The 16,307-nt window shown below is 42.1% G+C and overlaps 1 protein-coding gene and 1 long non-coding RNA gene across 2 annotated transcripts in view; both read left to right on the top strand.

Annotated features, from left to right (window-relative positions):
- Positions 1 to 6: 6 nt before the first annotated feature.
- LOC118452411 lies at positions 7 to 5,405 on the top strand. Its single transcript, XR_004842182.1, has 2 exons — positions 7 to 204; positions 1,363 to 5,405. It is a non-coding gene; the product is annotated as an uncharacterized LOC118452411 (long non-coding RNA).
- Positions 5,406 to 13,565: 8,160 nt separating this feature from the next.
- The window catches only part of LOC104127349 (DNA primase subunit 2), a 124,580-nt gene continuing 121,838 nt past the window's right edge, over positions 13,566 to 16,307 (top strand). Inside the window, exon 1 of the mRNA XM_009640014.2 lies at positions 13,566 to 13,655. Coding sequence (XP_009638309.2) covers positions 13,566 to 13,655 — 90 coding nt within the window. The remainder of the gene's footprint in view (positions 13,656 to 16,307) is intronic.

Raw genomic sequence — 16,307 nt, 5'->3', positions numbered from 1 at the left:
CTCCCTCTCGGGTAGCCCCGCCGCCGGGCTGGGCCCGCGCACGGCCTCTTCGGCTCTCCGCCTGCACATCCTTCCTCTCGCTGCGCCCCTGCTGCGCCCCTGCGTGCGAGCGGCCGGCGTCTGTGGCCAGCTCGCTGGTGTTCGTCTGGAGGAAGTGATATTTTTGCCACCGATGAAGGAAGAGGTCCCAGTTGAAATCGCGGGGTAAATGGCAGATGGTGCTTCTTAGCTTCAGCTCCATTAAAGAATTTGGATTCCACATGCCTTATGCTTTCTATTTATTGAGGGCTAGGAAGAACTCACCGATCTTAATTAAAAGCAGCTGTTAATATTTTTTTTTTTTTTTAAAACCAAACTTGAAATTGTTGTGAATACTTGCTTGATGCTCACAGGCATACGTGCTTATTTGTAGTTGACTTAGTGCCTGACAAATAATTCTCACTTCTGCCTTTAGAGCAAATAAACACGCAGAATGCTGCTATCTCTTACAGGACACAGTTGTAAGACAAGATAAGAGGACGTTTAAAATATATATAGCAAAGACACGTGCTTTCTGAGAAGAATATAAAATCCGTGGAATATAATTGAGATTCAGATAAGAACAAACTATATGCAAAGTTCTAAATAAAAGCCTTCGGATAAAATACGCTTTGCCTCTATTAGTCTCTGCAGTTTTCACAGTGTAGAAGTTTAAATGGCATCACTGTGAAATGGTCCTGTGATTTCATTTTTGGTTTTTTTTTGTTTGTTTTTTTTTTTAATTGGGGGGAAAAAAGCTAATTAGATGAGGAACAGGAGTAAGTGATGACATTACATGGGGGTTGTGACTGACATAAAATGGTACTTTGGCAGAATTTGTAACTTCAAGCTTTTGTATATGCATCACTGTATGCAGAGCGATTTTGCTGTATCAGTAAGTATTTCCTGTGAGGCCTGAGAGTAGCCGAATTCTCTGCCTGCTATGGTTCCTATGCAACTAGCCATTGGCTCCATTTAGGTCACAAATGTCCTTGTAATAAGATTTCAGCAGAGAAGTGATCACTGTGATCTTAAGTATGTGTAATGGTGCTTTTGGTGACCAGCAGCTCCTAAAAACCTTGGAGCAATGGTAGCCAGAAATACTACCAAGTAGTGTAGCTTTTGGTTGAAGAGCGGATAGGTTCATGATGGGTGCCGCTGCTACCCCACCATAATCTCATTAAAAACTCGGAGTGAGGGGCGGACGCAGTGATATACTGTGCTTCTGCATGTAGGCCATACTGAATTGTAACAAAATAATTTGTTTTTATGCCGCGCTGGTTTGCATAATACCAGTCTCTGGCCTATTTTCGGCTTCTTAACATGGCTGTGTTTTTCCCTCAGCAGAGGGGTGTATTTCGTCTGTGGCCTTCCAGCCCTAGCAAAGGGAGCAGGCTGGAAGCAGGCTGTGCCGAGGTTATGCTCTTTTCGGTCACAGCTCTCATGGTGCTGTCTTCTGGGGAACAGCTGTGGCTCCAGAAAGGGACCAGAGGTCTAACGGACGTTAGCGGAGAGAAGAAGCAGAACTTAACTGCCCTTGCCCATGGGCCTACAAGACACTAAAGATTTCATAACATGGCTGCAACAGCTGTACTCTTTAGTAGTTTTGGGGTGTTACTCTTGGGAAAGCTTGGACTTGTCTATCATGGAGATGCAGTAGTTTGGCTAAGTATGTTTTATGTATGTCCAGATGGAAAACCAAAGCTTGATCTTGCTTGACTTGTGAGTATTGTTGAAATGTACAGGAAAGACCTGCAAGCTTATTTGTATAGCCGCGTATGTACAGCTATGCTTTATTCCTACAGGCTGAGGTGAAGCCTTTAAAGCATACGTGTTTCAGTACGCTATTGGTTTTCGATAGCATTTCATTTGCAGTCACCTACGTTCAATGCTAATTCCCTGCTAAAACTGTCAAGTCTGTAGAATGAAATGATTACTTTTATGTTTTTAATTGTTAGTGATTAGTTGTTGTTGAAGTGTTTCATTCCTTAATCACTGGTTTTCTTATTTGGTAAAATAATTTGAAAGCTAATTTAAACTCTGCTCCTGCATCTGCACAGAGACCCATTAATGTGATTGCAGAGCTGGTTTCAGTCTAGGTCCTCAGGCAGTAATTTCTGATAGTGATGTCATTCATGTGATGAAAAAGGGATGACTAGTGAATTACAAGTAAGAAGGAAGCGGTAATTACACTGGTTGGGTTTGTTTTTTAATATCTGTCTGAAAGCTCCAACTTGTTTGAAAGGCAGACTTCACCGAGCTGGGTGAAGTGGCTCCTGTTCCCAGGTGTCTGCCTTGTACATTTGCCATCCCTGGGGCAGGCATGGCTGAAACCATGCGAGCCTGTTCTGTGCCACCACAGGCGATACCGATACTGATACCGCATAGCTGCTATGGTTTGCAGCTCACCCTTGTCCGTACCGGGCTCTGTTGCTGCAGGAATGGTGACGCTTGCCAGCGTCTGTGTCAGCACCAGCCCTGCCCTTGAAGTCCCGTGTGAACTGCTTGTGAGCTACAGGCATCTCAGTAGCCACTGGTGAACCTGGCCCTTCTGTAGCCAAAGACTCTGTATTGCCTTTTTGATCCCAGTTCAGGCTTTCTTGTGCATATTCTGTGTCAGTTATGGCACTTTCTGACCTTTGGATGTTGAGGATGAAAGCTTTCAGGTTCTTCTAGCCTTTTGTTGCTTAACAGGTCAGTGAGCCAAGTAAAACCGTGTCTGGGTTTTCCAAGACCTTCAAATGGATTGGTGTAGATTTCTTTGCTTAGTCACTCAGCTTTACAGTTGGTCTTGTTTTCCTTTCCTCATCAGCTGCCAAGTGAACTTCTGTTGTAACAAGATGGGCAAGGTCAAAGAAGCAAGCTAACAAAATAAAATGACGTGTGGAACATTAAGCAAAGCCAGATACAGAACTAGCTGTGCGCCAAGAATGACTTCCCTGCTCTGATAACCACCAGTGACTCTGTTAGGAATTAGGTTACTCTGTTAGGAATTAGGTTAGTTTGATGTTTTTTTTTTCTCTTTAGGACAAGTGGCAGATCTAACTATGGAAATCCTTTTTCTGATGAAGATGTGGTTGGTTCTGCTTCAGTCAGGGCTTTCTCTTCCTTCCCTCCTTCATCAGCTTTTATATTTCCTGACTCTGAACGGATTCCATATCCATGCTATTTAAAGGTGCTTTACCGGATAAAACCTTATTACAGCTGAAAAAAACCCGCTAGTCATCCAAACCAGGAATATATATCAGTGACATTTCACCTTTAAGGCTTTTTTTTCAGTGTTACATAATTGCATCAGGTATTCAAAAAGTAAACATAACACCATTTTGCACGTCTTGCTGCCAGACAGACACTAAAATACATAAGTCTTTTGGCTGGAATGTCCAGATTTATGGTGGTACTTACTCCCATGAGTAAGGTCTTGACTGAGTTCCTGGCATGAGGAACAGCACGTGAGTTGAATCCAAGAGCATACCTCTTAGCATTAAAGATGCAACTATTTTGAAATGGTTTCAAATAGCATGGCTGTACTACCAGAAGACAAAACCTTAATTTTAAAGCCCCAAAATTAGCAGTAGCTTTCCAGAGGAGTTAGTAGATCAGCTCTTGTAGCAAACTGTGTTAACTGAAACTGAAAAGTCTTCAAGACAGAGGCCTCTTGCAATAGGCGTCATCCAACACAATACAGGTTCTTGCTGTCAGATGCCACACTACCTCGTCCTGATGAACACTGGTGTGTACACCTGTAAAAAAAAAAACAAACCTTTAAAGGATCAGCAGATCCTGGTGATGTGGCTGTCACAATTTGCTTTTATTGCTAGGAAGTTGCTTTGAGAAAAGGACATTCCTATAAAAATCGCAAAGGGTGCAATTAGTACATTTTTTGTGAATATCGTCTCCACTTCTGTCCTCGCCCTGGCCCCATCCAGGAAACATATCCTGGATCATCCTCCTATACATGTAAGAGCACACGTGGAAGAGAGATATTCATGACATTTCTCCTTAAGAAAGCTTAACGCAGTTATTGCATCAGATGCAGGAACTGAAACTCGGCTGGGTTTCACATTTGCTGCTCCAGCTTGGTGCCTGGGGAAAGCTTTTATCATCATTGTTCTCTGCTGTTCAAAGCTGCAGAAGTAGAGACGTGACCGATGGACTTGGGCCCTGAGCTTCCACCTTGGAAGTCAAGATCCTCCCGCTCCCTGTTATGAGAATGGCAGCATTGTGCCCTTATCCTGTAACAGGAAAAATTATAAAGAATTTCAAAATTTCAAACCTTCCTCCAGTTCTGGTTCCCTCCTGCTGTTTATACACATTAGAAGCAATGCAAAACCAAACAAAAATAAAAAAACATACACACCCTGCCCCCCAAAAACTGTTAATTGATGCTTTTCCCAAATCGGAGAGGATGCAAATAGGTTGGCAGTTTCATAAATAACAGTAGTTATTGGTTGTGAAGGATAACATGCTTGAGATGGCTCTCACAGTAGTGTTGAATCCCGATGAGGCTTAAGAGAACCTGAGTTTAAAGAAAATAAAATACTACATTTTAATTACAATATTGATAGGGTTGGAGATGGGGCAGCCTACACAACACTTGCAAAACTGGCAGTTGTTGTTTGCTAACGGGGTTGGACTGCTGTGTGCGTCGGCCAGGATGTAGCAACATTCATTAACTGGGGGAGCAGAAAAGTGGAGTTAAAGCCGTCTTGATTATTTTCCTAGATTACAGATAGAGAGCACTGTCACTGTAATTGGTTCCAGAATTTGACATTAACGTTGCTGTGATTAATTACTCTGAAGTACCTTTGTTGAAAGTAGATTTATTTTAGAGAAGGGTAGTAGTTCATGTCAATATTTTTATTTTCATGAATGCTAGTTAGAGAGGGAAGAATCCTAGAATTTTGTCCAACACTGTATTTCTTGTCTCAGTGTGACCAAGCATGGGTTTTCCTTGTTTTCTTTATGGACAGTGCTGGAAAAATTCCCAGCATTGAACTTGCTTGTAAGTCAAAGAGCCATGCCCAGTGAGTTGGAAGGAAGCGCTTTGTTAAGGACAGCTTCCTTGTCTGGAAGCACATGTAAATGAAGGGGAAAAACATGCCACAGTCTTGTCAGACAATCATTTCTAATTTTACAGCAGTGTAATAATCCTGGGTATCTGGTTTGTCACTGGGCTCATTTGACTACACTCGGTAGCAGAAAATCAAAAAAAAACCCCAAGTTGAAATCTTAGCTTTTTAATAAATGAGCTTGCTTTCTGTGGGCTAATATCAGCAGTGATGTTTACCATCCATTTTCACCTTAATGATGTTTTTCTTGTCTGAACTTGAACTGTTGCCATTCAAGGAAATGCTAACCTGAAAATAAACTCCTTAAAAGTCGAAGTATCATTTGACTTTGTTCCTCTTTCTGTTTTCATTGCCTACGCAATTTGTTTACTCGGTGGATTTTTTTTTTTTTTTTTTCTAGGCTGGGACTTTCCAGTGACGTGTCCTCAGCTGGAAGGAGAGGGAAGTTTCTCACTGCTGAGCAACGTTGGGATTTTACATTTTCCAAAACTCTTCCCGAGTGCCATTTATGGTTAATGATACGGATCTAGTTCGGTTTTATTTCCCTCTTTAAAGAAAGAGATGTGCAACTACAAGCCTCTCCTGCTCCGATGTCATCAGCTTTTTTTTTTTTGTCTGCTGAGACCAACTGGAAAGTTCTAACAGTCTCCCCCTGCATTGATCATTTTCCACAGTCACCGGCTGTACCATGTTTCCCCTGGCAAAACCTTGTTCTGGACCTCATCAGTTCTCAGTGTTATTATTCGATCCCACTTATCTTCTGTCTTCAGTTGCATGACTCACTACATCGGTGGTGTTACCGTGCTACAAAGGCACCAACCTTCTTACTTAGCTCAGTTACGTCCTCTTTCAGCTGCCCTTGTTTTTCATTCCTGTTTTGCCTCAAATTCAAAATGGTCATCTGCTGTTGGCTATCTAGGCTGAGGTCATGTAGGCTGAGGCTAACTCCTACTGCCTACCTGGCCTACTGTGGTGGGGGCCACCGGGACCCAAAAAGCCACTCTGTTGCTCCCCTCCTTAGCAGGACAGGCAGGGAGAGAATGAGATGGAAAAGAAAGAAAACTTGTGGGTCAAGATAAAGGCAAAAAGCAAAAGCAAAGGCCGTGTATGGTAGCAAAAGGAAAACAAGATTTTATTCTCTGCTTCCTATTAGTAGGCGATGTCCAGCCACTTCCTGGGAAGTAGGGCTGCAGTATGCATAGCCACTGCTCTGGAAGATAAAACATCATAAAAGACAAATGCCTCCCCTCCTCTTCCTTTTCCCTTAGTTTTTATATCTGAGCTGATGTCATATGGTATGGAATATCCCTTTGGTTGGTTTGGGTCAGGTGTCTTGGCTACATCCTCTCCCAAGATCTTGCCCCCTTCCAGCCAACTTCTGGTGTGTGTGGGGGAATGTTGGAGACACAGCCTTGATGCTGTGTGAGCACTGCTAGCAGTAGCCAAAACATTGGTGTGTTATCAACACCTTTCTACATACCAATAGAAAGCACAGCACTATGCAGCTTGACCCAATACACCTACTCTCTTTTGATGCCACCCATTCCTTTATCCTTTAAAACTTCTCAATAAATTATTTCATGCTTTCTTTTGCTGTGACTTCCTTGCTGCTGCCTTCTGCAATGCTCCTTGTATCCAAAATACCCACCACCAACTGTTGTTTTTAAATTGACCCTCAGGAGTAGGCAAGTCAGAAACTACGTAGACAGTAGACTTCTCCTTATTATACTAACCAGAAGGCATTGAAGAATAATTAAAACATGTAACAGAAGAGAGCTAGGTCTTATTATTTGGTTCTGATTTATTTTAATAATATACCGACAAATGCAAATAAAACTGAACAAAGTACTTGCAAAATCATACTAGCATAACTGTGTGCTGTGACGTGTCTGGTAAAAGACGGGCAAATCAATCAGCTGCTCCTTACACAGGCTCTTGAGGATGGGGTTATAGAATACCAAATACCATGTGACAAGGTGAGGTGATGCAATATTTATAAAATACATGCAACTCCCCAAAGCAAATGATGTCGTTCTTCCTTTTAATCCTAGAAAAGATTAAATACTGGAATAAGGCTACTGTCAAATGGCCTTCCTTTTGGCAGGTACAGACGCAGGGCTCTCACTGACTTTATGAAGAGCTGTATATATTTATGTGGAAGTTATGAAATTTAATAGGATGTGTTATATTTATTACTTGCAACAAACCTTAAAGAGTAACAGTGATAAAGAAGGATGGGCTTGAACATTAGGAGTACAGGATATGCCAAACCAGTTCCTCCCATTTGTTCACCAAGTTTCACATGTATGTACTTTAGAATGGCAAATAAATTCCTTTTTAACAAGATTATTCTTCTCTTACCATCAGTGATGCGCAGTCAACAGACAAATGCAAGTTATAACCAAAGGACTCATTCTACATAAGTGTTAAAATATGTGTTTTTTAAAACAAAAATTAATGTTGGGCTGTACTGAGTTGCATAGCTGTAAAAAGTCAAGCTTAAAAGTTGTTAAAATTCAAGTTTTAATAATGGTCAACTAGGCAGTTCTTAGTAAGTATGTGCTTATTACATGTATGTATGTACAATCTTTTTATTAAAATACCTGTCAGCAACAATTGCAAAGACTTCAGTCCAAACAAACACCAGGGACTGTTTCTTACACTTTAACTGAACTGTAAGTAAGTGAGGTAACCGATTTGGACATTCAGTAAAGTAGGAGTCATGGAACACGTTTCCCTTATCTGTTAATATAAACCAGAAAAATTGTGTAACTTGTTGATGACTACTAGAATTTACGTAGCACTGGAGAAATTTTTGGTTGCAGTATTCATTCATCAGCATTTACGGTTGTGAAATCAAATGCACATAGTCTTTGCCCTTGGATTATTTATGAGCTTTGCTTTGAGATAGTGATGAATACTTTGTCTCAAAAATAGGCAGGATTTGCTAACAGAAAAAACAAAGACTGGGACAAAACTCCATTGGTGTCTACAAAGCTGTGAGACTTTGGTTTCAGTATCTTGCTGACAGCCACTTGCGTTATAACTGGGAAGCCAAAGTTGCCTGGGTCGACCATAGGCAGTCCACTTTTCATTCCACAGTGTGCCTTCGGTGGCATGGCTTGGCACTGCTGCCCGCTATCCAATGTATCTTCAGCGTTGTGTACCCTTCTGTTAGAAGGCAGAAAACATGGGGGAGTTGCATCAAAAGGCTTCTCTATTACACCATTTTATGTTTTTTCTTCCGATTCATTTTAATTTCTTACTATTTCCCTTGGGCAATGCCACAACTGAGCCCTTTTTCCCCTTCCCAGCAGCCCTTGGTTAGTAGATCATTTTTCTAGGTAGCACCGCTGTTTTAAACTACCTCTAACAATGTAAACCAACAAATACACTTTGTGCGTACATCATGCTGGCACAGCCAGTGCACTGGTAGGCTGAAACACTTGTATTTTGGAAACCTACTCAGTACCAGGCATCGTTGAAAGTGAATTCTCACTGCAGAAGAAGAGCGTTTTTGTGAGTCACTGCCGAAGTGGCATGCCCCTAGGTCAGGAAGGGATCAAGAGATTCCCGCAGGGACATCTGCGAACGCGGCTCCAGGTTGCTTCTCTAGACGTAAGAAGAAAGGATAAACAAGTCAGGTGTTAGGTTGCCTGTATTGCCATAGATATACCAGGGCGGGTCTGTGGGGCTGGCAAGTACTCACTGCAGCCACTATCTCCTTCAATGGAAGAAATTACTTTATCTCTGAGGTGATTAATACTGTTAAAACTGGATATGCATTTATTTGTCATGCTTTTGGATTCCATGGTTCATGTAGAAGAAAATAATATTTAACACTAAACAGATGATTAATGTAATTGAACCATCCTTTGTAGCCCACATCCCATAAAAAAAAGAAAGCAATTGCCAATTTTTGTATGTGTGATTTTGCCACCCAAAGGTAAAAAAACTTTATGGTGTCAGTGGGTGTCAATAACAAATGTAGTAGCTAGATCAGGAACAATGGTGGATGTAACCATAGTTTGCTGACTGTGGTTATCCAAGAGCCATCCTGAGTTTAACTTTGTCTTGGTCTTTTCCACATTGGAAAGAGACAGCAATAAAATTCCCACATGGTTTTTCTATTAAAGTATGAGTGAAATGTTTGTTTCAAGATCTGGATTAATAATGTCAGTCGTGTACTTTTATTAGTTCACATGTTAAGCTGACCCAAATTTCCTTCAGAACCTTGGTAGATCATAAATCTAAGAGAAGCTGAGACCGTGTTTTGATACCCGGCGGCAGCGCCAGGCATGTGTTCAGGCAGCCTGATAGCTCCTCTCCTGCCCCAGCCTGGCCCACTTGTTCCTGACCATCCACTGCATTTCCCTCCCAGTTTATCCATACTGCTTATGCCGCCACAAAATGAACCAGCATTGGAATTCGGCCCAGCTGAGCCCAGCAAAGAGGGCGGGGGAGCTTGGTTTGCTTTTCAGCTGCATCGATTCCCTCGCTTGCTTCACTGCACGGGAGCGCGGGCAGTTGCTCAGCTCCAGGGAGGAATCGATGCGGAGGAGAAAGGGCGGGCGAGCCTGATGCTCGCGGCTGAGATAAGGAAAGTGCTCGGGGAGGGCTTGCAGCTGCTCCCACTCAAATCGCGTTGACCTGCAGCCTACACAAATGCGTTGCTTGTGCTGGAAGTTGGGTTGCTCCCAGAAAAGAGGCCCATAGTTAGGAGCAGGGTTGCACTGGAAGCAGTCCGTAAACAGTGCCTTAGATTTTGATTTTCTGCAGTTATGTAAAAACTCTTTTCTGCATGGCTGAAACTTCAGCTATTGAGTGGGTTAAAAAGATCACCTAGCAACAGCTCTACCCATTTCGAAGCTGGTACGAACTGCAGCGTAGAGGAGAATAGAAAATAATTAAGTGGGTTGCGTTTCAGGACAAAACGCCTTGTCTTTTCATTCTACCTGTTCTCTCTGTGGTAATCAAACTTTGCATCTAAGGTATAAACAATCAAAACAGGCTTCCTATTTTAAACCAGCGTACCCTTGTGTATAACCAGGATTGCGTCCGTACTGTTTATACTCATTTGAGACTCTCTATCTCTGTGTCATTGTTCAACAATTTACATTTAATAAATCACTCTAGTTCTATTCATGGCTCTCTGGTGTTGCGTACCTATGTTTGCTGGCACGTTTTTCTAATTCTCCACGTTAGAGAACACATATAGGTAGGGCCTGAGTCACAGTCCCCTGAAAATGATAAGTCTTTCAATGAAGCTTAGAAAGCTTAGAATGTGTCATGTACCCAGTCTCTGACAACACATCCAATTATAGTAAAGAATACAATACTAAACTCATTTTAGCAGATCTAACTCCCAGCACGTGGAAGGATATGGGGAGATTTTTCTCCCCAAAGGGATTTTTGAAAAGCAGTTTCTGTAGAGCAGAGGTAGATGCGGGAATTCACAAAGTGACTTTTCTGAAGAAGCTTTAACATTTTCCAGTAACAGCCTGCACCGTTTCTGTGCATAAAGATTGTTAGCCAAACCCCAAAACTTCAAACTACCGGAACATAGTGTGAACCTCAGAGATCCAGGAAATCCATTTCAGGCAAGTATAGTCATCTTCGTACCTCCTTCCCTTTCTCAAGGACCTTAATCTCTCTGAGTAACTCCCTAAAAGTCCACCTGGACAAGGACAATTTCATACCCATACCGAGCAAAGGTTTGAGTACAAGGATAATATCTTTCTTTGTGTTAACCTTAACAGCAGGTAAAACCCACAGTGGAAAGAAGTGGCGCGGACTTCAACTGTAGCTGTATGGGCAGGAATGGACCACGGGCACTACGTTCTCTTGAGGCAAAGTCCATTCCATAATGTCCATCATAAGTTGCTATGAAGCCTGAAGTGGTGGGAATGTGAAAAAGTATTTTTAGGGAATGACAAACATATTACACATGAAAAAAAAAAACCCCAACCCAAAACCCCTTTCTTTTCTCTAAGGAACGCTTGGAAGAGATGAATTTACAACCTATACAATGTCACTCTCTCAAATGACATTTGCCAACTTATTCTTTAGGTTCCCTAGGTCGGTGATGCTGCAGGTATGTATGCTAGGGTATTCCTCTTGTTTGTTACTTCCTTTTGAGTGAAGCTTTTTCGGGAAAGGGTAGCATGTGTTCTTGTAAAGCTTGTTCCACGATGCATACTGACAGAAAGCAAAACTAACCTCACCAGGGCAACGTTTGAGCACCTGATATTTTTTATATATGTATATGCATACATATATATATTATATATACACTTATGCATACATTCTACAATAATTTAATTTGTATACAATATAAATATATATTCAGATTTAATCTTAAAATGCCCATGTGGCTGCCAGGCTGATCACTTTGCTTTACTCCATATTCCTTTCTCTTGCCTTTGGCCAGTTTCCTGGGATATTTTCAGGACTGCAAACCCCTCAAGACAGAGACTGTGGTCTCCATTTGTATTTGTACAGTATGTTACACATAGGTTGTATAATACAGCCATATAAGTGAAAACAGGTCTGTATGTATTTTCTCAGGTACTGTACATATATTATTCTTCACAAGCTTTATATTCACATATATCCATAGTATACATATCTACTTATATGCAGAAGGTCTGAGAGAGTGGCTATAGGTTATAATCTTTTCTATGTGTGACTGATCACGAGAAAAAGATTTCTGCCAGTGTAGCAATGCAGAACTTGATCATCACATATGCAGGTTTGTAGGCTGAAACGCTCTTGGCTATTTCAAGCTGTAGAGGAGTGATAACCCTCTAGCAGCTATTGACTGCCCCAGCCTACCTCTCACACTCAACAGGACCTCGGTTATGCCATTAGTTTTAAACACAGCCTCCATCCGGGGCAAGATTTTTACTAAGGTGTCCATAATCAGGCAGTAGAGAAACCAGAAAGCATGGCAACAGGGAGCTTTGTAGAATCCAGTTGCTCCCCAGCCCACCTCCCCAGACTGTGAGTCATGCTTTCTGCTTACGTGAATGAGATGAGTTTCTTGTATGTTATGTCATACTTTTCCCTACCGCTAGTCGTCTTCCACTGTGAAATTTTAGTTGATTGATTACTTTAGCCATACTCAAGGCACACTACTACCATATGATTTCATTTTATGCAGTAGACTGTATATTCTGAAATGTTACAGCTGGGTATTTTTTACAGTGTAGATGTCCACTGAAAATGATCCTTCACAGCTGATGCGAATAAGGCCTCAGGTGTCTAGGTCAAGCCGTAAGAACTCTAGGGAGACCAGCGTTAGTCCTCCAGGAATGATGGGCATCTTGCTTACAAGCCTGTTGTCCAGCTGCTTCTCTCCGTTCCATCAAGGACACCATCATTTCAGCTGCAGAGGAACAACAGCAAGGCATCTTGTTCTTCAGGCCTGCAAGTCAGTGCTTGAAGTCACAGCTGTTGTCCCTCCTCAGGAACAGCAACCCTCTGCACAGACACCTTCTTCCCTCTGTGCACACGCGCATCTTTCCAATTCCTTTCCTGATAGATCTCCTAAGTAAATCACCTGCTAAGTGAATTATCTGCCACGTCTGTGCGTCAGAGCTAAGACTGTTCATGTCCCCTGTAGTGGTGTGGGATTTACACGTCATCAAGACAGCAGATGCGTGTTTGGTGGTGTGGTCTGAGAGCTTATGGTGACCACCCCAAACATGATACCCAATTCAGGGACCTGGATTTAAAGCAGCTCCATCCCAAGCTTGCTGTGTGCTCCCTGCCCATACAGAGATTTACTCTACAGGTTGAACTAACTAACTGTAATACCTTAGAGGCTTGAGCTGAAAATGTCAAATTCCCAGAATGAAACCCTGAAGGAAAATGTAAGATTTAAATAGACTTGAAAGCAAGCTGCTTATATTGCATCTATTAGTCTGTTAGTTTTATTACCCTTACAGAAAGGAGGGTGTACTCTATATTCTACTGGGTTGTCTTCTGTTGGAAATTTCATTAAGAACTGTGCCACAATCTCGCACTAGGGAATGACTCCAGGAGTTGATTTTGCTATTTTATGCTGTTTCTTGTTTACTTTGGACAGGAAAAGAACGGTACTTTAACTTACAGCATTTGAAGTCTGTGAGGTGGTGGTGCCCCCTAATGTCTCGAAGACAAAAGACTAGTAGTTTTTTGCTGACTTCCTCTCAAAGCTCTCTATAGGAAGAACGCTGTAAATGACATTTTATTTTCTCAAAGATGTTGCAGCACTCAAAACTGTGTTTCAACATCCCTTTCTGGTATTGCATACACATAAGGAATAAAATAATTTTCTTTTTAAATCTTATTTTAATTTTCATTTTCAAGCCTGGAAAAATAATTTGTCTCAGAAGTCAGGCTCTTAATCATTTATTGACAACAAACAAATAGGCATGAGTTAAAAAATATTGATCTCCTAGCATTTTATCTTGATTTTTTAAAAGAGTCAGCATGGAGTATCAAGTTAATGCAGATACCATCATGTTCATAGAAGAAATGGTGATGGACAGCAAACTGCATACCGTGGTTTCTAGAAGTGTGGTACTGCTTATGTGCCAAACACTAAAAAATTTGTTGAAACAAAATTAAAACAAAAAACGTTGCTGTTTTCTGCGGAGTGCTCCTCAGCATTGCTGCATTTCTTCCCCTCTGGTCCAGACGGGGTACAGCGCTCAAAGCGAACGTGCGAGCTCTCACCTTATTTCTTGACCTGCCCTGGATGGTGCGCTGCCAGTCTCGGTACGATCTCCTGGATACCAACACACTGGTCAGTCAAAGGCAAAAGCTCTGCCTTTTTGCAACTACTAGGTGGATTTCGGCAGATTCACTCCTACTCCTGAGGAACTCAAGTTGCAGCCAGGTGGAGAAGGGAAGAAACTTTAGGAATGAGCGCTTGCTATGAAAAAAAAAGTTGCTTTGGGTTAAAGTTGCTTTATATGTATATAAAGATGTAAAGTTGCTTTGGGTTAAATATATTTTTTAAAATATAACCATAGAAAAAGACAGTGGTAGAATGTTTTTATCCTGGAAAACTACAGAGCACTCCTAGAGAGTGAAACTTGATTTTCTGTCCTGTTAAACTGTACAAATGGTCTCTTGGCAGTGGTTCGGCCCAGACCAAAAAGCACACTTCACAGTCTGAGAATCAGCATGAATGTAGGACTATTCTCTGTAGGCAATTTGGACGTGGCCACTTTGTTTTGAAAGGTAACTGGACTGGGTTATCCAATGTGAGTTGAACTCAGCACCATGTTTACAGACTGCAGTTTTAGGGCGGCCTCCAGTGGCAGCGTTTGTTAAAGCCGCAGTCAGATTACTCAGCAATGTTTTAGGTGAACACGAGACCAGTATGTGCCCTGGTCCATGACTGTTCTTAAGAACAACTTGCCGGCCTAAGCTACTGATTTTCCTCACTTCGTGGGTATAAACTGTATGTCAGCTCTGATTTTCCATCCCTTTACACTCTGAATTTGTTGCAAGATCATCAACCAACTTTTCTGGTTGGGGAAAATTAGCAAATCAGTGGCATTTTGAGGCACAAACCAGAACATAACCTAAACTACAGCAAAATGGTCAACCGAGTGGCAAAAATGGCAAACACTGCAGTTATCTTGGAAAAATAACAAAATTATACAACTGTAGAATGGTGCAGGGTTTGTGGGATCATGGAATTAAAAGGAAGTTCCTCGGTGTTTGACTATTGTGCTGAATATTTCACTTCCAAACCAGCTTAACAGCATCATGAAACTTAGTGATCTCGTGATCCTTGGTTTTGGGTACAGGAGTCACATAAGATTCAGATGATATTGCTGTTGCTAACGTGAACAGGGGACAACAGCAGATGACTGATGAAAAATAGTAGTTGTGCTGATCTTGAGGACAGACAATTTTACTGAACAAAAAAATAATAAAATAGGTTACAGTTTAATATCAGGACTGTAGAATATCAAGACAGCTAACAGATTCAGGCTGGTTTCATGGAAAATAGGGAGCGATAAGGAAGAACATGGCTTCAGATCCTCAAGCTCTTGAAGCTAATGGACGGAGGGGAGAGCAAGAATGGGGTTTAGAGGTGCTTTCACTTCACTGACTTTGGTAGGGTAGCAGGGTAAAAAAGCATTGGAGAAAATCTGGAAATTGTATATTCTGGATGAATTAAATTCAGCTATAAAACTGGCAAAGTCAGCAGTTGTGCCTCAGAAACTGGTAAAAAACTTAAATAATTAATCAAATAAAAAATTCTAGAATCATAGAATTGTTTAGGTTGGAAAAAAGACCTTTAAGACCATCAAGTCCAACTGCTAATGTAACACTGCCATCCCACCACTAAACTATGTCCTTAAGCACCTTGTCTACCTGTCTTTTAAATACCTCCAGGGATGGGGACTCGACCACTTCCCTGGGCAGCCTGTTCCAATGCTTAACAACCCTTTCGTTGAAAAAATTTTTGCTAATGTCCAACCTAAACCTGCCCTGGTGCAACTTGAGGCCATTTCCCCATATCCCACCGCTTGTTACTTGCGAGAAGAGACCAACACTCACCTCACTACAACCTCCTTTCACGTAGCTGTAGAAGGTGATAAGGTCTCCCCTCAGTCTCCTCTTCTCCAGACTAAACAACCCCAGTTGCCTCAGCCTTGTAAGACTTGTGCTCCAGACCCTTCACCAGCTTTGTTGCTCTCCTCTGGATATGTTCCAGCAATGCAATGTCTTTTGTGTAGTGAGGGGCCCAAAACTGAACACAGTATTCCAGGTGCGGCCTCACAATGCAAAAATGCTTCAAGTCCTACATTGTGGTAAAAGACAGAGGCCAAGAATTGCTGTCAGTGTCCACCGCATGGGGCATGGGGAACATTGGGTGCTGTGGGAAGGGACACCTCGGGCAGACCCTTCGGAGAGAGCGTTGCAGGCGCCTCGGCCACGTGGGGTTTACACATGGCAGTTGTGCAGTGTCGTGGTTTAACCCTGGCTGGCAACCCAGCACCACGCAGCCGCTCGGTCACTCCCCCCACAATGGGATGGGGGAGAGAATCAGAAGGGCAAAAGTGAGCAAACTCGTGGGTTGAGATAAAGACAGTTTAATAGGGAAAGCCAAAGCCTCACACGCAAGCAAAGCAAAGCAAGGAATTCAGTCACCACTTCCCATGGGCAGGCAGGGTTCAGCCATCCCCAGGAAAGCAGGGCTCCATCACG

Source organism: Egretta garzetta, unplaced genomic scaffold, assembly GCF_000687185.1.
Source record: "Egretta garzetta isolate BGI_Z169 unplaced genomic scaffold, ASM68718v1 scaffold76, whole genome shotgun sequence".
Lineage (NCBI taxonomy): Eukaryota > Metazoa > Chordata > Aves > Pelecaniformes > Ardeidae > Egretta > Egretta garzetta.
Note: the sequence above shows the minus strand (reverse complement) of the source record. Positions and strands in the feature narration are given on the sequence as shown.